Source organism: Dipteris shenzhenensis, chromosome 10, assembly GCF_047967505.1.
Source record: "Dipteris shenzhenensis isolate YYH24624 ecotype China chromosome 10, Dip_SZ_1.0, whole genome shotgun sequence".
NCBI classification, from domain to species: Eukaryota; Viridiplantae; Streptophyta; class Polypodiopsida; order Gleicheniales; family Dipteridaceae; genus Dipteris; species Dipteris shenzhenensis.
Window position 1 is genome coordinate 57230008 of NC_141605.1, and position 19848 is coordinate 57249855.

At 42.0% G+C, this 19848-nt stretch overlaps 1 protein-coding gene across 6 annotated transcripts; it reads right to left on the bottom strand.

Moving 5' to 3' along the window:
- Nucleotides 1–1017: 1017 nt before the first annotated feature.
- Nucleotides 1018–16157, bottom strand: MEE49 (Ribosomal RNA processing Brix domain protein). Of its 6 annotated transcripts, none has more exons than XM_087380333.1 (12): nt 15737–16157; nt 15568–15648; nt 15370–15465; nt 15191–15274; nt 15020–15089; nt 14750–14832; nt 14530–14609; nt 13638–13742; nt 8910–9036; nt 6057–6146; nt 1777–1846; nt 1018–1473 (listed from the first exon to the last, which is right to left on the bottom strand). In XM_087380333.1, exons 1-11 carry the CDS (start codon nt 15953–15955, stop codon nt 1808–1810), a joined length of 1074 nt encoding a protein of 357 aa, XP_087236459.1. In that variant the 5' UTR covers nt 15956–16157; the 3' UTR covers nt 1018–1473; nt 1777–1807. The 6 variants fall into 6 exon arrangements, with proteins under 6 accessions (XP_087236459.1, XP_087236458.1, XP_087236456.1 ...); XM_087380332.1 differs by having other exon boundaries at nt 1018–1476; XM_087380330.1 differs by lacking the exon at nt 1018–1473 and adding an exon at nt 2011–2079 and having other exon boundaries at nt 1499–1846; nt 6056–6146.
- Between the last annotated feature and the right edge of the window lie 3691 nt (nt 16158–19848).

Sequence of the window (19848 nt, forward strand, 5' to 3'; positions counted from 1 at the left end):
CAACTAGATTTGCTTGATTGGCTCTAGATGTACAAGGTCTAAAGCAAATCTATAGTGTTTGGAGGCAAATTTGCAAAATTTACAAGAATATGCCCAAGCCTACAACATTTGCCTAGATGGCTCGATTTTTCATACAACTCTACATCCAAATTTACATGGTTTCTACCACATGGCACATAGTGACACCTCATTCTATGCCACATCAGCACATTGTGCTACACGAGTACGCACTACATAAGCACCTATTTGCTAGATCATCAATTTTGAGCTTCATCATCAAAACCATAGTTCAAATTCATCCCATAGTTTCATCCCACATACCTCTTCATGAACATGCCACATGCCTCTTCATGAACATGCTTCGACTTATCACCCAACATTGAAACTTGTTTAACATTTAAAATCATAATTGTGGTTTCTTGCTTCAATAGTTTGTACCATATATTGTATTGATCTTACTACTACTTGGATATCAAATTAATGAATACCAACTCATAGCATCCAAGTGTTTCCTTGCCTCTTCAAAATTTTATTATATCACCACTTCTACACCAACTTTGTAAGTTTTCACACTTCAATACAATGTAAGATAAGGCAAAACAAAGTGGTTAAAATTGATTGTGCACAAGGACTGTAGCTAAATGAGGTTATGTATTAAATGGCTGATAGCCTCCTTTCATACAAGCGCAAAATGAAGATTGTAGTTAGATCATTAAATGGGTGATAGCCTCCTTTCATGCAAGCAGAAAATGAAGATTGTAGTTAGATCATTAATATGTGATAATAAATCTCCGAGAGTGTTGTGCTCAACCCACGTAAGATTCCTTTCTTTGTCCACGCATGTGTTAATGTGCATGTCGATTGGTTTTTTTTTTTGTGGTGGCGGTTGTTGGGGAGGTGAGGCATATATTACCAAATCCTAGCATTTAATATAGGCAACCATAAATAATCGAAAGAAGTGCCATGATCTATTTTGGAGCCTTCAACCATTAATATCCTGTTGGATCTCAAGTGCCTATATCCGCGTTTGTGGTTTCACACTAGGGCCAAATGACCCTTGATTCAACCAAATTTCTCGTAGTAAGGATCTAAAACTCAAGTACAAGCAACAAATGTACATTATGTCAAAGTGTCATTAAGAGCCATTATTAACAATTTACCAATTCAACAAATTGCCCATGCTTCCAAATTCTGTAGATTGATTCCAGCCTGCCCTGCTCTTTTCTTCTTTTTTCATATCCATAGATTGAGGAGTTCAATTCCAGCCTGCCTGCTCTTTTTCTCATCCACCCTTCCACACGTAATATATACACATGGTGAAACGATGAACCTTTAGAGTGACAAGACTCTAGAATCTCATCATGAGAAGTTCAAAAGCAAGCTCCCCCCATGTTCTTTAAGTCCAAGAGATGAAAAGCCATGCCCAACAAATGTCCATATTATGTAGGGATAGTCAAGCTTAGAATGGTGTTGCTTCTTCCACAGGAGACATGCCACGTGAAAAAACATATCAAATTTATACCAATGCATTTATCTAATCTTGACAAAAAAATAATCCGTGTGATCACCAACAGTCCCAGATTCATGTAAATATGCTTCATAATAAATTCCAGCTTACAAAATTTTCCTAGTTAATTGCCAATTCAATCTCCATCAGAGCTGATGAACATTGAAAGCAATATGGATTAAATGATTCTAGAATCTCTCATAACTACTATCGCACTATGAGATATATGACTTACAGCACATTGATGCAAAATGAGATATATGACTTACAGCACATTGATGCAAAAAGGTCTTAAGTCATTTATACGAAAAATCTCCTCCGACTTGTATCCATGTCCACCTAGTCAAAACACAAAAAACATCATTAACAAATTCTAAAGCCTCATTCGGTGTAGCCCTGATGTATGGACAAGTGTAAGAGCTGATGAACATCGAAAGCAATATGGATTAAATGATTCTAGAATCTCTCATAACTACTATCGCACTATGAGATATATGATTTACAGCACATTGATGCAAAAAGGTCTTAAATCATTTATACAAAAAATCTCCTCCGACTTGTATCCATGTCCGCCCAGTCAAAACACAAAAAACATCATTAACAAATTCTAAAACCTCATTCGGTATAGCCCTGAAGTATGGACAAGTGTTTCACCATTCCTCCGTTACCCCTCATAGAAATGAAGTTTGCAAATAAGACATCCCCCCCTCCCCCCCAAAGAAGGAAAGCAAGAAAAAAAATGCCCTGTACAGCACACCAACAACACATGCAAGTTCAAACTACTCAAAACAAATAATTCAGAGCCCATATTTCTTCAGGTTGCCTATACCCATGCTCTTGGAGTGACTTTCTATTCTTTCAGTCAAAATTCAACCCAAAGAAAGCAATACCAGTTACTTATTCTCGGTTGACTTTGCCTCCTTTGAAATGTCAATTACTTTAATGAAAAAGATAGCCCCTCTGGATTATGCAGTTATGCCACGAATAGAGCAGCTCCTAATGTCAATTCATCCATCTCCCTCACCCTGACACCACATCTCAACCATATGTCTTGATGGGACTATGGCAGATTACTTTGTCTCCAAAATTGTGGTGCATAGGGCCTCACATGAGAGGGGAGTGTATGACATTAGAAAAAAAGGGAGCTCATTTTGGGGCCTTTTAGAAGAGAGAGAAAATAGGCTCTCAACCAATCAGGAGTGAGCCAACGTAACGTTGAAAATTCAACAAAAGAAAATGAAAATAAGAAAAAGAAATAGTACTATATGTTCGTAGAAGCATGTCACATTAATGAGGTGATCTAATTTGAATCTTTAAAAAATTTATTTTTTGTGCAGAATTTGGTGAGTCTGACATCGCAGACGTGTCCGAAACGGCCCAAAACCCCAAGAACGGCACTAGAAACGTTGGAATCGGACATCCGGAGGCCCGGAAACGGCCAAAAAAGGCCTAAAAGTGAGGTTTGCAGAAAAACGCGATTTGGTACCTTTCAAAATCGCGTTTTTCTGCAAATCTCACTTTTCGGCCTTTTTTGGCCGTTTCCGGGCCTCCGGATGTCCGATTCCAACGTTTCCAGTGCCGTTCTTGGGGTTTTGGGCCATTCCGGACATGTCTGCGGTGTCAGACTCACCAAATTCTGCACAGAAAAGTGTTGCTCTTATATGAATATTGAATGTAAAGCATGTGAAAGAATATATTTATTCCTTTTCACACTGACATTTCTCACGCAAGTATCCATATTTTCTTGCTTTTGTAGAGAGAGAAAAGAGAAAATAGTGAATTTCTTACAGGGCCCCAAAATGAGCTCCCTTTTTTCCTAATGTGGTCCAAGGGCTGCAATCTCCTTCAGATTGCGGTCTTTTACCATAAGTATTGTCCATAAAAGAAGAGGCCCACTCCTGCATCTACATGTGCTGTCCTCCCAAGATGCCATGAGGCCACAAGGCAATTCTTTGGGCTAGTGCCGTGGTAGCCCAACCTGTATGTGCAGATTTGTCTAGGAAATGCTTTCTTTGATACTCTACATCAATTTTGTCAAGTCATGGAACTAATGGATGTAAGATGTTAGTACTCGGTTAATGTGAAGACCATACCCATCCCCAATTAGCAGTTTTTCCCTAGGACTACCCCTAGGGCTAGTTTTTTGGGTTGAGGGTACATAACCCTAAATTCTGTTGTACACTTATAATCTAGCACTAACAGTTCATGGACTCTCTTCATGTCTTATTAGCATTTGCAAGGGGCATTCCACCCATTAAAGGTTGCTGGAAATTCTGCATTCCGGGCTGCGTGCTGCCCAAAAATCTACCTAGCATTCCAGGTGCCTCTGCGGATGGTGCCACCATTGCCTGAAAAACCAATCCCCCTCTGGCCCCCCCCCTCTCTCTCTCTCTCTCTCTCTCTCACACACACACACACACTCTCTCTCTTGCACACGTGCAATGCTTTAATGGCCACATCTCAACAACTCTTCGTAATCTCACCAAGTCATACATTAATTACTCCCCTTAAACACAAGCCATGTGGATACCATGATAAACCAAGATACCCCACCTAGCCAAGCTTATCCCTGATCATGTAGTCTACACCTAAGAGAGGGCTTGGTTAATGGAGAAGATTTGTCTTAGCGCGTTAAGGGTATCCCTCTTTGTGTGGGAATCTACAACCAAACTAGGAAGGCTAGAGAAACTTGGTCTGATGGAGGTGACCTACCCAGAGTTCTAACCATTAACTCATCAAGCTCCCTGCATGTGAAATGAAGCTTACATCCCAAGGGATCACTATATAAAACCCATCATAACATTTGCATTCAATGGGCTAAAATGAATACCCTTATTTTATTTAAGGTTTTTATGCTATGCCTGCATAAAGTTTATGGTCTTTTAGATAAAGTCCAGTTTGAAAATCCTTTTATGAGTTTATTTGTAGAAGTTCAGACCGTTGGAATATCCAATTCACCCTACATCAATCTCAACCTTCACTGCTAACAATGCAACGGTAAAAAATTGATTGCGTAATCCTTAATCATTGCCATATTTACAAATGCTCATTAACTAAATCATTGGAAGAGATTGTCTTTGAAACACATAATCACTAGCCTATTACTAGGTTTCAATAAGTATCCTGAATTTATCGTGGGCAGAGGAAGGGCTTGCTGTCCTCTTTGTGGGAAATACCACATCATTTGCATAGATAAGCATTAACAAAGTGTACCGTGCAATCTTGAACACCTTTGAATCTGTTTTGCCCACATCTTGTGAAGAATCAAGTCTGAATTCTCTCCCTCTCTCCTCCTATTCTATCTACTGCTTATGTTCATGAGTGAGGTTTGCATCAGTGAGATCATCTTTGAGTCATTGGATAGAGGTTTCATATTCTGCTGCGTGTGTGAGGTTCGAGAGATTCCTACCTTTATTCTCTGACAGTTGCCTGATTTACAGGTTTTGTTATGCTGATCGACCTACTTTTCGAGGATTCTCTGTTCAGAGGCTACTGCAGCTGCTACAGGCCTGGTCGAGATGAGCAATGGGTCAGTCACTTCAATCTGCCTGCAAGCTTCTCCTCTCTCTTGCAGAGGCTTACAAAGGATCCTCTGGGGATCTAATGCTCAAGCTCAGGCTGTATGTGCAGGGTTGAAGAAGATTGCCCACTAGGGTATTCTCAGGTCTGTTCAACAAATAATGGCTCTGATACCATGACAGAAAACACAGGAGGCCTGCTTGACTGCAGTGCCCTCCACAAACAGAGGTAGGACTAGATGCACACGTGAATTGCTGCAATAGAAATGCCAACACTAGCTACAATAAAGGCATGCAACTGAATGTGCAGCAACCGAACTACAAACACACAATGAACCCCAAATACAGCAAACCTAAATCGAGGAGGTGTGGAGGTGACGGAGAAGCTTCCCTGTGGCTTCTCACAGACAATCAGGGCTCCAGTCCCATCATGTGGCACATTGACACAGTGTGCCCAATCACATCAAACACAGGCAGTAGATTCAATACTTGCATCTGATTGGCTGCCCTAGAGTGAGTGAGATGGTGACTGAGTGTCTGTGTGGTTCGTGGCAAGGCTACAAGAGCTAGACAATGGAATGGTGCCATGTGGCCACCATCCCCTTCATCCGTGATGGATTGTATGAGGGGGCTCGCCACATCGTGTGGCCTCTTAAAAATCTCTAACCCGTGTCCCTGACATAACATCATGGATGTCCTAACCTAGGACCGAAGTTCTACCTACCATTCTTTTTGAATTAATCCTAACCCAAAATTACACCAAGGGTATCTTAGTGAACTAAGTCCATAGTTCATACTCTTTCCAGCACGCACTGCATTCTCCTAATAGGACCGCCGCTAACAAGCACACAAGGAAAGCAATGAAAAACTCAGTAGAGGGAAGTCTTTTGAATTGGATGTATTTAAGAAAGGTAAAACAGTGCATCTTCTAAAGAACGTGAGTAAAGATAAGGGATAAGCACCCAAATAAAGTCATTATATTGGGAAGAAAGAAGCAACAAATACACTTGCATTGATAGAAAGTTAAGTACCTTATGAACCCATTCATACTCCCCATATTTGGAATCAAAGGTCCCATGTTGCAAACTCAAGAGCTTGAGTGTAAAGCGTGGCCCACACTCCTGAATGCAAGAAAAATTTGTTCAATGACCATTGAAATAAAGCTTAGACCATTTTCTCTTATTGTTTCTTGAAAGCTAGCCCAAACATGTCCATACTCAGCCTTCTTACATTATGGGTGAACAACTAGAGGAACGAAGGAAGAAATGACAACCACATATCCGATACTAATCCCCTCAATTTTTAAACAATTAGATCTTGAGTAAACATACATATGCCCAAAAATGATGCAGCACAATACTGGCAAGGAAAAGGTTGTATTCAAACAAATCCACACACTGTTCCCTAAAAAAAGTTAATCTATGTGTATACACATTCCTGAATCAAACTGAAATATAGAAGCTTACAAGCACATATATGCTAGAGCAAATATACATGCTCAAACTGCAAACCAAATCCAAACATGCCTGTGAGCGCCTAATGCCTAGGTTGAGCTTTTTGTTCCACAAGATACCAATAAATGAAATTAAAAACCGAAACCTTTGAATTTACAAATAGTATAGCCATTAAAAATCCCCTTCATGTTCTGCTCAGTAAGGTATTATTGTCCTACAAAGGATATCATTCATAGACAATACAAACATGATGTGACATACTTCAATATGAAGGCAATGCAGCTGATGAGGACCGTACGAGCTAAGAAAGAAAGAAACAAAGAAGTATTCGAAGGACCAAGTGCTATAGGAGACTGAAAAAACCAGATACAATGAGCTAAATGGATGGAGCCACTAAGCCGGCAATTGCACATAAGACATCTACAAGGCAAGTACAGAATATTTGAATCCATGGAGATAGATCAACAATGTGGTATCATTGTGATGGTACTCTGTATGTTGTTTAAGGAACCAAGTCCATTCGACGGCTGAGAATGGATCAGAGGGCCTCAACCAACAAAGGCTCCGACATAATCGTGATGTGGAGGAACGAAACCCATGATAGACCACTCACATCCGTCAACCTGCGCAGTCCGCTGTGATGGAAATGGATAGGTCACCTCCCCATTTGTAAGCCCCCATATGAGGAGAGAACTAGGGGGGTGAACCTGGGTTTTGAGAGAGAGCCGCATATCGTTTGGCTACCAATCTAGCCTCATACTTGTCCACTGATCCGTCAGACTTGTACTTAACTTTGAAGACCCATTTTTTTCCTATGACCTCTTTGCAAGCCTGGTCACTATATGTCATGAAATGGTTTTGGAGTATAGATACCATCTCAATCTTCATGGCTTCCTCCCAGTTTCAGTCTCCCTGTGCTTCATCAAATGTCAACAGCTCCTGCATGTCCAATATAGCAAAGTCTACCAAGTTAGCTAGTCCCTCCTGGCTGTATTCAGGGCCATTTTTCAATGTACTAGACTCCTCCGATGTGTCTATGTACCATTGGAAAAGTCTAATAGGTCTCCGCAATGGTTGCTCCTAAAAATGCAGCGGCACAACCTTTACGTCCTTTCCATTGACTCCATCAACTACGTGAATACTCAGCCAGATCAGAGGCCTAGAGCCCTATATAAAGGCCCATATGTGGACACTTCCGTTAGTCAGCTTGCAGGAGCTTTTGCAATATGTCAGGTGCACACAAAGAGGCCGACCTACATGTTGTAGAAGAGCCATATTGTGGTGCATATCAGGATCAACAGGAAGATCAGCAGCAAACTCACCTAGCAGCCACTGCAGTCTATAGGAGGCACACAGTGATCTAGGAGAGTTCTATAACAGTGGCAACAGCAAACAGCGGGTTAAAGACATTTGGTAATGAATGTCACAATGCTCATAGAATTATAGATTTGGCCAAAAGGCACTTGAAGTGAATCCTTATATTGAGAATTATGTTCTTATGTGTCAGCAATGAGGACAAGCCCCTTAGAGTAGGTGGAATGCTTCTGCCTTAAGACATTGCCGAAGGTTAATGGGAAGGCATCTCAATGGATTTCGTGCTCGAATATCACAAACTGGGAAATGCCATGATGCTCTCTCCGTAATTGTGGATAGCATTGTCTATTCCTACATCAAGAGTTATGTAAAAAGGAGTGGGGGTCGATTACGGGAAGGGGTAGAATGCGCACTAGGGGGAGAGAGGAAGAATTGCCAGAGCATCCAAAAACCCCATTCAGCCAGCTGCCATTGATTTACTTAATCTTTGCTGTCCTTGAAACCAGGGAGCAGCAGTGATTCCTATCAAGCCTGCATACATGCTTGAACATACCATTTATATGACATCGTTCCAATCCCAATGAAATATCTAACACCGTCTTTGAAGATAGGACATACCTGTGCCCATTCTCAACAGTTTCATTGACCCTTTCCCGAGATTACTCATCAAATATACCCCTGCCAGCTAACAATGTAGCTTGCTACATAATTTCCACATGGATTCTCTTGTGAAGAACTACATAAATCCAAAAAAAATCCTCTTGCAGACAATACTTGGCTTGCCGCTAGCTCTGTTATCAAAAGCAGACACCTGCAATGATAACTCACAGGTAGGGGATTTTGGCATGAAAATTACCACCCTACCACGGGGTCACTATACCTAGGACACAACAAGCTTAAGCCTAATTCACTGCCAAGCATCCCATACCACCAAGACACACAACATGAATCCCAAGTTCTCCAAACGTAGCAATCACAACAGCCAATTAACTCAGAAGTACAGTTTGAAAAGAAGACGACATAAAAGGGTTACCAACATATTATCAAGCTGAACAGCTCATTTAAAAGGTTTCTTTAAGAATGTTCAAAGAAGAGATGCTAGCAAGTGGAATAAACCTGCAAGCGAGCAATAACAGCCTCCTTGTGAGGCTTTTTTGTGCTTTTGGAGTCCTTGCTTCCACTTTTAGTTTTTGAAATCAATTTTGAATTTGATTCTTTTAGCTCTTTTGTCTCAAAGATATACCTGTCAACAAAGAAAGACTTTTTTAAAATCCATTGAAAGACAAACCAAGACACTTCCAAAATAAATCTTTCCTAATAACACACTACAATCCAATATCATATCTAGGCCTGGCACTAACCTTGTCATCATTTTATAAATTGTTTTAGGCCACAGACTTAATGTTTTTACCATGAGGGTTAATGCATACATAACTTTATTAGACACAATATATCCAACCATACAATATTATTTATAAGATTATTTTTAAGATGAAGCTGAGAGAGACGCAATAGAGATACACCGAAGAAAGACGTAGATGCAATGTCTCTAAAAGGGAATCACAAGGAACAACATCGGTCAAGAAGTACACATATCTAGATCAAGAAGTACACATATCTAGATGAGTCCAGGAACATGCCCTAACTCATCCTCTAAAAACACAACCCACAGTGCAATTTCAATCTCACGATAGTCACTCATAAGGTTGAAACCATAAACTCCATCACGCATAGCAAGGACTAGCTACTAGGAGATCCCCAATCGACATCATCAACGCCCAACAATGGGTGTAGGCCAAGTATAAACATATGCTCTCACACACAAATCCACACACCCACATATACTTGAGCATCCATTTATACAAAGGTCTTCGTACTGAGTTTCAATCGGCATTCGGAGGTGAAAGGCAAACTCAACCATGACAAGGGCTAGCACTAAGGAGAAGGCTAATTAAAGAGTAGTCCACATTCTTGTAACAATGACTCTTTCTCACTACCATATTATTTTATCATTATGTTTACTTTCTTGAGATCTCATTTTTACTGACCACACGTGTATCCTCTTATGTGAGTTCTTGTGACAAGAGTTCACATCCCGGCTGGGCATCTTCTGCTATCATGCGCACATCTTCATCGCAGTTCAGAGTACTCCCTTATCATGGCTGATCACCATGCATGCCATCTTCAATATAGCACTTTGTCACCTTCAAAGTGACATTTTTTCCAGACTTCAGAGCTCTTATCGCCTTCAGTGCGGTCTGTCGCCTTCAGCGCGACCAATCACCTTCAGTGTGATGCACCATCTTCAGTATGGTTCTCTGCCATCTTCAGTATGGCCATGGATCTTCAGTATCCATCAGTCACATTCAGTGAGACAAGATGTTGGAAGCTAGTGCATGGGGTGGACTTCACACCACTGAAGTCACGAGTCGATTGACTACCTTACCGGATCACTCTCCACCTAGTATTAAATTACCAACATGCCGTACGAGACTGATGACGCTTCGCACATCCACAAGGGTTCTCCATACCCGACCATTCCTCCCTGACACCTTCAACGGCCTTAGGGGTGAGCCTTGGTGTATTGGGCTATGATGCTTAGTCAATGAGGACGGATCTAAATCGCATAGCTTCGTGAGTTTGGAGAGATCTCAAAACCCAGTCCTTAAGTATCTACTTTCGAGATCCTTTCAAGAGCTAAAAGATGGTCTCAGTTTGGTAGAATTCTAAGTTGTCTAGAGTTAGATACAAGTTGTCCAGGTTCTAGGGTTAATTAACATTGGTGAAGGGTAAAATAACAATCTACACTTATGCATGCTAAAGTAAGTCTACATTGCTTTTTGGATTTCCAATGACTAAAGCGCCATGAACTTTTGTTTCCTTACATATGTGCATTATGGTGAGACTATTTCTTTCATCATTTTTGTTCCTAAGAAAAACATTTGGGGTAATTATCATAAGAATGGTTGCTTATGCAACAATGCCTTGCAGGTCAAGTAGAATATGTCATTGAACTGGTGTTTCAATACATAAGGATCTTGCAAGACAAGGGTGTGAAGGAGTGGATCTTTCAAGAGGTGTAGACATTGCCCACTACCTGTCACTTGTTCACTACAGAATGTACGGGCTGCACTCCGTCAGCTCCACAACCGAAAAGCACAGGATCATGAAGGCCTACGGATTGAGCATTTTGCACATGAGCTTCTAGGAGGTCCTAGCCCCGGTTCTAGCACAGATGTTCAACCATGCTGTACACCATGGCTTCCCACTTGCTTGGAGCACTACAATATTGTTCCGATACACAAAGCAGGAGACCCCATGGATACTAGAATTACCACACCCTTATAATTGGCCACACACTGGCCAAGATTTATGGATCGGTACTAGCAAGGTAGATCAACAATCATATAGAGGCTCGGGGGCAACAGGGACTAGGAGGCAGCATTCCACTCTAGATCACATCTTCACTTTGAGGGCTTTCATTGAGGAGGCAAAGTCCAGACACCAGAAAGTCTGCGATTGCCTTATAGAATTTCGAAAGGCCTTCGCACCGTCTCACAATACCGCATGATCAAGATTGAAGGAAAATTTTGTTCATCTCCAATTTGCTGTGTACTCTCTATCCTTTGTTCAATTTCTATTCTGATGTGCCGTGTAATTTAACAGAGAGGAGGGACCCGCACTCTAGATTTCTTTGTATCCGATTCCAACGCACTAGTCGAGACATCTTCATAGGGCAGGGGTGAAACGTCAGCATACACAACTCTTCACCATATCATGGATTTTTCGACTCGCACAGATGTTCCCCTAGTTGGAGACTTCAACACGAGGATGGAAGCACATCAGTACCATTGCTAGATTTTCGAGAGGATGCAGTTCTACTTCGTGACATTGATCTCGCATATCACGAGTGTCCACTGACAGACGAGCCCCTATCACCGCTTATGGGCATGCACTCCTTGATATGCGTACGGCACAATATCTCACTCTATAATGGTCTTCAGCAATGGTCCTCCTCTAGTGGCTTCACCTACTTTCCGTATGGAGGAGGGTCTAGCGTGGTTGATTACATCTTTGAATCCCTTGCCTTCACATCATGGACTTCTTTATTTCACCACCTCCACCTGAGCATGCACTCCTTGATCTATGGACGGCACAAGATCCCATTCTATATAATGGTCTTCAACAATGGCCCTCCTCTAGTGGCTTCACCTGCTTTGCACATGGAGGAGGGTCTAGCATAGTTGATTACATCTTGGGATCCCTTGCCTTCACATACACATCACGGACTTCTCTATTTCACCACCTCCACCCGGGGCTGATCATACATATCTTTTCTTTAGCATCGCCACTCCTCGCCTTGCCACACCTACGTACCATGACATACACTTTGATCACAGCTCTCTCACCTATATACTCTGATCGCATACTCCTCCTAGAGGACTGTGCCGCTTTGATTAGCCGATCACTACTCCTTCACCCCTTCCCGTACACCACACGCTCCAATCATCCACCGCCTCTGGCTTCCACTCACATTTCTAGGATCCACAGACCAAGGTTCTTCTCTTTGACTCCTTGGTCCGACCTGCAAGCATGTATGCTGCCCTTGCTGGGGGCCAAACCTCTCCGATATAGAGTGGACTCGAGTGGAGAGATTACAGGTTCTCTTGTTATCACGGATGATCCGCAGCAAGCCATCAGTTCTTGATCAGATCATTCAAGTGGAGTTCGGGGCTTCTCCATTGCAGTTAGATGCGGACTTCCACACACTCACTTATCTATACCGTGTGCGAGACCACAACTCCTGCACTGCAGGGCGATGCAGACTACCCAGGTTGACGCTATCCTCATCTATGGCACTAGCATCTCAAGGTGATCAGAGATGCCAATCATGCAGTATACCATGGCTTCCACCTGGCAACAGTTATGTGCATGATGGTGATGAGTCTTACGCATGCCAACAGTGCCTGTCTCTCACTCTCTCCTCAGTTAGCATTCACACTTCTGCCCCCAGTGGATAGTACAGCACAGTTAGTCAGAGAGCATGTAAGCTTCATGCCCATTACATGCCATCACTCTGAAGTGATGGCATGACAAATTGGCAGCAAGACAACCCAATTTCTTTGGGAGACCCATTTTCCTTTCATTTCTGGTTTTGTTTTGTCTGATCCTTGATTGGATATAGACATCAGATATTGCTGAAGTGAGAAATGTATTGCCAGAGTGGGTAGTGAAAGTCACGCTAAATAGAAGTACTCAAGGACACGAGAGGGACAGTATGCACTCCATCAAAACAGATTAGAATCATGATCATAAGGTAATGGTGCAGCTGCCCCATTAGATGTACCCCAACTTGCACGAGTACATGTGGAGCCAATTGCACAGTTGAACTCAGCTCACTTTGCTCATCCAAAAACAATAATGTGAAGGAGAAAACGTAAAAATGAAGAAGATGACACTATGGTTGCAAAGAATAATCATATGTTTAATGAAGAAAGGCAATAAAGTCTAAGAGTGATTATTAAAGCGCATAGAACATAAGTATTATGTGATGAACACGTTCCACAAACATGGTTGAAAGAATCAAGACATGTATTGAGAAAGTTTTCATCCAAAACCAGCATTAATCATAAAATTTTAAAACTTAAGAGGCCATCAACGAATGGAGCAAGGTCTATTTCAATGAAATGCGGCAATTTTTGGCTCACTGTGATGTCAACCCTGCAGCTGACAAGATTTACATATAAAACATACAAGAGCTGAACCCTTGAGGAAGTATTTGTGTGTGCATTGAAATGCTTCAGAAAGTTCCCAAATCCCAATTCACAGCAGTACAAACCATACCTATGATGTCGGAAGAATATAAAGTCACGTTGATTGTGGAAAGTGATCACACGTCTACCGCGAAAGTTTGGATGCTGTGGAAAAAAGGAGGCCAGCATCCTGCAGCTTTGAAACATTTTGCAATATTTATTTTGGAGACCAAACACTGAAGTCAAAAGCAATACAATACACTTAAATCGAATATTGATACTAAGTTGTACTTTTTTTAGACTCCCTATGGTATCATTAATGAGATCACCGGTCTTGGCTGTGGAGGATATGTGAAAGTGCAACAAATTAGCTCCTCCCCATTGCAAACGACATTCAACTCAGTTACTCGACAGTTATTGTCCAGAACGCTTGAGGCAGATAGGGGTGGGAGGGGCATCAGAAGAAAGAACACGATGAGAAGCTAGAAATCTGACTAAGCAAAGCAACCCTTATGACTTCACCAACGTAGAAGCCAAGTGAATTCACCTGCCAAGTCTATGTCCTATTCTGGTTATGAAATTATTCAATATCAGTTCTGGTAAATTGCAAACGACATTCAACTCAGTTACTCAACAGTTAATGTCCAGAACGCTCGAGGCAGATAGGAGTGGGAGGGGCATCAGAAGAAAGCACACGATGAGAAGCTAGAAATCTGACTAAGCAAAGCAACCCTTATGACTTCACCAACGTAGAAGCCAAGTGAAGTCACCTGCCAAGTCTATGTCCTATTCTGGTTGTGAATATCAGTTCTGGTAAATTGCAAACAACATTCAACTCAGTTACTCAACAGTTAATGTCCAGAACGCTCGAGGCAGATAGGAGTGGCAGGGGCATCACAAGAAAGCACACGATGAGAAGCTAGAAATCTGACTAAGCAAAGCAACCCTTAGACTTCACCAACGTAGAAGCCAAGTGAATTCACCTGCCAAGTCTATGTCCTATTCTGGTTGTGAAATTATTCAATATCAGTTCTGGTAAATGGCTTGTTGGTTTGCCGTGCCCCTGTTCCAAAAGAGTCTTAAAGTAAGTAACAGCACTTTAAGAAACACAAAGGGACTTCAAGATTGCTATTGGCGCTTCAAACTAGGCAGACACAGCTCAAGAACCAAGCCTGTAGGCAAATGGGGAATTAGACACGGCACCTTAATTTTCTTGCTCAACACAAGGCTGGAAAGGTTAAAGTGTGCAGTAGGCCCCTCTGGTAGATTAATAAAAAGCATTCCATCTGCCAAATACAGCACCAAAGAGAGAACTCAGAAAAGTGAGACAGGCCCATCAGGAAGTTTCATGTATGAGTATCAAAACATTCAAGGAGAAGTTTTGGTCCTGCTGTAATCAAGCTTCTATTCCTAAACGTATAAGGTACAATACTGGAGGGCACGCTGCGCAGGGATAGGTGCTCAGCAACTTACTGGGTTCTTTGCGGTTGTCATGCACAACAATGATGGCTGTAAAATCCCGATTCTTAGCAAATTTGACGATCTGCCACTCAACGATCATGAAAAGATTCAGCGAGAATCAGTACCAAGAAGACCTATATAGAGGTGGAGAACCCTCTCCTTGGAAAACCAACCCTTCCTGACCTGCTTAAGCTCATAGGAGCCCCGTTTATAGTAGTGAGCATTTGGAATGGCCCTCAAAAGATCTGCTATAAATTTGATTGTGATCTGCATTGCAACAATAGCTTGAAAATGGCAATGAGATTGAAGTGAACTTCAAAGATATCAAAATATGACATAGACCTGAACAATAGCGCGAGTACCGTTGAGCACCACCGAGAAGAAGTGATCAACAGCTTAGGCGTGCGTTCATGGTTGAAGTAGGCGCTAAATTCATCTGCAGCATCCTCAGCTTGCAGCTGTCATCAAACTCTAACCCTCAAATAAGCCTTACAGGAAAGGGCCTGGAAATTGCATGCCTTTTGAGGATGCTTATCGTCAATGTTCAAAGTGATATATACCTCCTCATCATCGGGATGAGCTACGGTCTCATCTGGCTCCCGAGTGTTCTCGATCGTGCGAGGAGCTTTCCTTGGAGGCGGCTGCAAAGCAAGTATGCGCATAACAAACATCAACACTGAGAAAGTCCCTGATGATAAAAATAGAAAGCTGATAAGATAGAAACCTTACCGCTTCTCCAAGTTCCAAAGCTTGCTTCTCGGCCGCATCGCGGGCCTTGCGACGCTGGTCTTTGAGCTTCTTTTTTTCAAGCTTCAGTTTAGAAAACTGCAAAGAGCGCATGAGCTTATTCTTGATGTGGGAAGGGAACAACTTCTTTCCAGGCACTGGTGATATATCGTCCTCGCCTTCGTCGCCACCATTCTCTTCTGAACGTCTGCGTTTGCCCATATATCCTGATTCTGTGCAACACCCTAAACCGTGGAGGAACAAGATGGAAGCTTGAGAGAAACAGAGAGATAAAATTGAGGAGAGAGAGAGAGAGAGAGGAGAAGAATTTTTTTAACGTCAGGCCAGAAGAATCACTCATAAGAGCGGCCTGGATGAGACTTATACACATATAGAGAGAGAGTGTGTGTGTGTTTTAGAGAGAGTGTGTGTTTTACTAGTAAAAACAACCAAACAAGTTGAATACATTCAAGAGGCTTGCCGGGCAAATTGAAAGGTGAGAAGAAAAGGAGAGAGAGAGAGGGGGAGAAAATGATGGGGGCATAAATAGAAATTTAGCTTCAAGTTAAGAGAGAGAGAACGAGAGGACACGTGGGTGGCACCTGGACTACAAAGAAGGGACAACACGTGCAATTCTAATTTTCATGAAATAAATAAAACAACCATTTTCGCTTTCATGAGGTGCAACGCCGTTACTTAGGCTTCCACTTTAAAAGTGGCAAGCCAAAAAGTCAACTCTCTAAAACTCAATGCGTTCTCTCCACACTTGTCACCTTTTCAAAGCTTGGTTTTTAAAAACGTTAAAGAAGTGGCTGTAGAGAGCTACATCGCAACCTTGCTTCATCTCTTAGCCTCCCTTTTCCTCGCAGGTCTCTGCTCTATTAATCACATCGGCCAATTTTGCTATTTTGATAGTTCTGATTAGCTAGAGCCAATTGGGCTTATAATAATTGTAAAGCATGAGGCAAGAGAGTGATTGAGAGAGCATAGGGTGGAACGAATTGCATCACCCGTCCACTACGAGTTAGAGACCCGCTCCGCTGGGTCTTAAGGTGGGATCTTAAAATGTCATTAAACAAAAATTCAAGCTTCATATAACCCAATTTACTCAACAAATGCAATTCAATTTATTAGGAGAGCTCTATGTGGATCTGTTGCATCTTTTTTAATTTTGCGTTCAAAATTCCGGAACACTTTGTGTTAGTAGTTGTGTTCATCATCGTTAACGCCTTCTGCTCCCCCTCAGCTTCCCCCTCCACTACCTTCCATTGCCTTCCTCTCGTGGTTGCTGCCTGTCCCCTCTGCTACCTTCCGTTCCCCTTCCGGTGCCTTCCTCTCTAGCTCCGCATCCTTTCCCCTAAGCTGGTCATCCTCCTTCCCTCACCATCCATTGGCCATCGTCTCCGCTCTACCTCCCTCTTTCCCCTTGCTTTCCCTCCCCTCCCCCCTTCACTCAGCTCCTCCACCCTACATTCTCCTCCCTCCCTTACTCCTCTCACCCCACGCTCAACCTTCTCTCGTGTGTGCATTAGCCAAGACACAGAGACATTAATATAGGAGACGTAGAGGCGATTAGAATCTTCAAGAGACATCGCATTGATTCATTACTTTTGCACCTCTCATGTAACCTTAATCGACGTCTCTTCGACTTATTAATGGGATTGTTTTTTAGAACGTTAGGGCCCCTATTGGATCCTTTTGTATATGGCTTTGGAGGCTTTAAGAATTTCTTTTGTATCATTGTGTTCTAATGGACATCACTGTGATGAGAACTCTCTCTCTCTCTCTCTCTCTCTCTCTCTATCTATCTATCTATATATATATATATAATTTTATTTTTTAAATTCATTTCTCTCTCATAGCATACATACACATGAGCATGTGTGCACATATGTGCTACACAAATGTATGTATATGTGCATATACACACATATATACATATGCATATAGCAAGTGTCCCCCCCAAACACACGCATAGATATATATATATATATATATATAGAGAGAGAGAGAGAGAGAGAGAGAGAGGGAGAGAGAGAGAGAGAGATACTCCGTTTGGCACATGCATTGATTGATTCTTAAAATGCTAATCGATTCATCTTGCATACAAATTTTAGCTAAGTCTTAACCCATGGCTCTAAGACCTTCCATCTCCTCCTTCCTCTCATAGTTGAACTTCCATCTCTCCTCGATTTCATTGACCTTCTGTCTCCTCCTTCCTCCCAAAGCTGCCTCGTCTTTCCATCTCCTCCCCACTCAAAGCCTGCCTCTTGTCTTTCCACCTCCTCCCCTCTTTAAGCCTCCATCCAGGAGCTCCTTCTTTGTGACACGTGGACCTCTAAGCTCCTCTCTTTTCTTTTCTTGTGTTCGTGGTTAATAGGGTAAAGATGTATCTAGGGGAAGACATTTGACTCTGGTCTTAAGTTGTCGTATTTAACCTCCTCTTGCTTCTGTATAGTGTTTATTCTTGCTTGCATCTCTCTCCTTCTCTTCCCCTTCCCCTTCTATTTCTCTTCCTTCTCTTCCCATTCCCCTTCTAGTTCTCCCTTTTCCCTACCTCTTCCTTCTCTTCCCCTACACTCCCTCTTCCTTCTCTTCCCCTTCCCCTTTCCCTTCCCCTTCTCTCCCTTGTGGAATCACAATTGCAGCAATCAAAGAGCCATGTGAGTGATGCATGTGGACAACTCTTGCTTGCATTACTCTCAACAAGTGTGGCTTGGAGATGAGCACTCAATCAGTTTTCCAACAAGATCCCCAGGACACATGAGTCACCACTGAGGACTATGCATTTTTGGTGCCGTTACCGCCGGCAGTTTCTAGGTACACTTTTGCTTGCATTTGCTTCTCTCATCAGCTACCCATTGCCCAACACTTAGTAGCTTAACAAATGGTGGTTGGTATTGGTGTATATGAAGTGTGTGAGTGAAAAGAGAGTGTTTTGAATGTTTTTGGAGTAGAAAAGTTGCAAATTGAATGGATAGATAGTTGCTTTGATTGCTAAGGTATTGGTCTTGTCAAAAGCAAGTGAAAACATAAAAAAAATGGTGTTTTGTGAGAATTTCAAAGTTGTATGAAGTGACAAGTGCTGTCCACATCTTGAAAAATCCTCAACTGTGTAGAAAATTTGTTGTTTTTTGTTGTTTGTTGGTTTAAGTTGGTAGAGTAGCTAGTATAGGACTATTAAAGAAAGACAAGATTGAGTTGAAAAAATCCCAATATTAAGCTGTCAAAATTTTCCCAAATTGGCTCTAGCCTCAGGTTCCTACTCTAGCCTCCAATTCAATTCCCACAACACTCTCTTAACACAATTGAACACTCCCACATGTCATCAGATTCCTCCGACACTATTGATCACCTCTTGAAGAATCCTTCCACCTTGGAACTAGACTATCAAATTGTTTTTGAAGAAGAAATGCCCGGCATCCATGAAACGCATGTCAAGGCCCACGACTCTGAGCCAACCACTTATATCACTAATCCCTCGTCATCCTTGGCACCTTCAATCTCCTTCTTGGGACAAATGACTGAAGAAGAGCTCCAACCACATTTGGACCCCAAACCCTCGATGCCTTTTGCACAACTGTCAACATCTCGCCCAATCAAGAAAAGATGTGGTGAGTCCCCACCTCCTCCTACACTATATAATCCAATTATTTTCTCATTCTCCCTTGGGCCCACATTGGATCGAGGCCTTGGGTGGAGTCATGGTGCAAGATGTAAGGCCAATGCTAATTTCAAAAGTCACATACCACAACACCAATTGTTACAAGTGACTCACTGATCGAAATGTCCAACCATACTTAAATCTAGTCACCGTGGTTTTGGTCCTAAGGGAAAAACAGAAAAAAAATGTGCTTACAATTAAGAAAACCAGTTATAGTACTTTATTATAAATGTATTAAGATAACAAATGAGGAGTATGAACTATAGAATAGATCCTGTGCTTCCTCACCAAGGTGGACCTGTCAAACCACCACAATGTTATTACTTCGACATAGTTAGCAAGACTCCAGCAACCTGAGCGACAACTCACCAATTGGGCATACTACCTTTTTTAGGAACCAAAGGTGGCCTACACACAACATAACCAAAAGATTGGCAACCCAATGCTATTC

Bases quoted from the DNA above. Each gene is read 5' to 3' on its own strand.
- MEE49 (XM_087380333.1), bottom strand. From the start codon at position 15,955: ATGGGCAAACGCAGACGTTCAGAAGAGAATGGTGGCGACGAAGGCGAG. The intron at 14,833-15,019 runs GTAAGTTGCTGA...TGTATTTGGCAG, and splicing joins TGACAACCGCAAAGAACCCA to ATGGAATGCTTTTTATTAAT. The intron at 14,610-14,749 runs GTGCCGTGTCTA...CTTTTGGAACAG, and splicing joins TGTTGAGCAAGAAAATTAAG to GGGCACGGCAAACCAACAAG.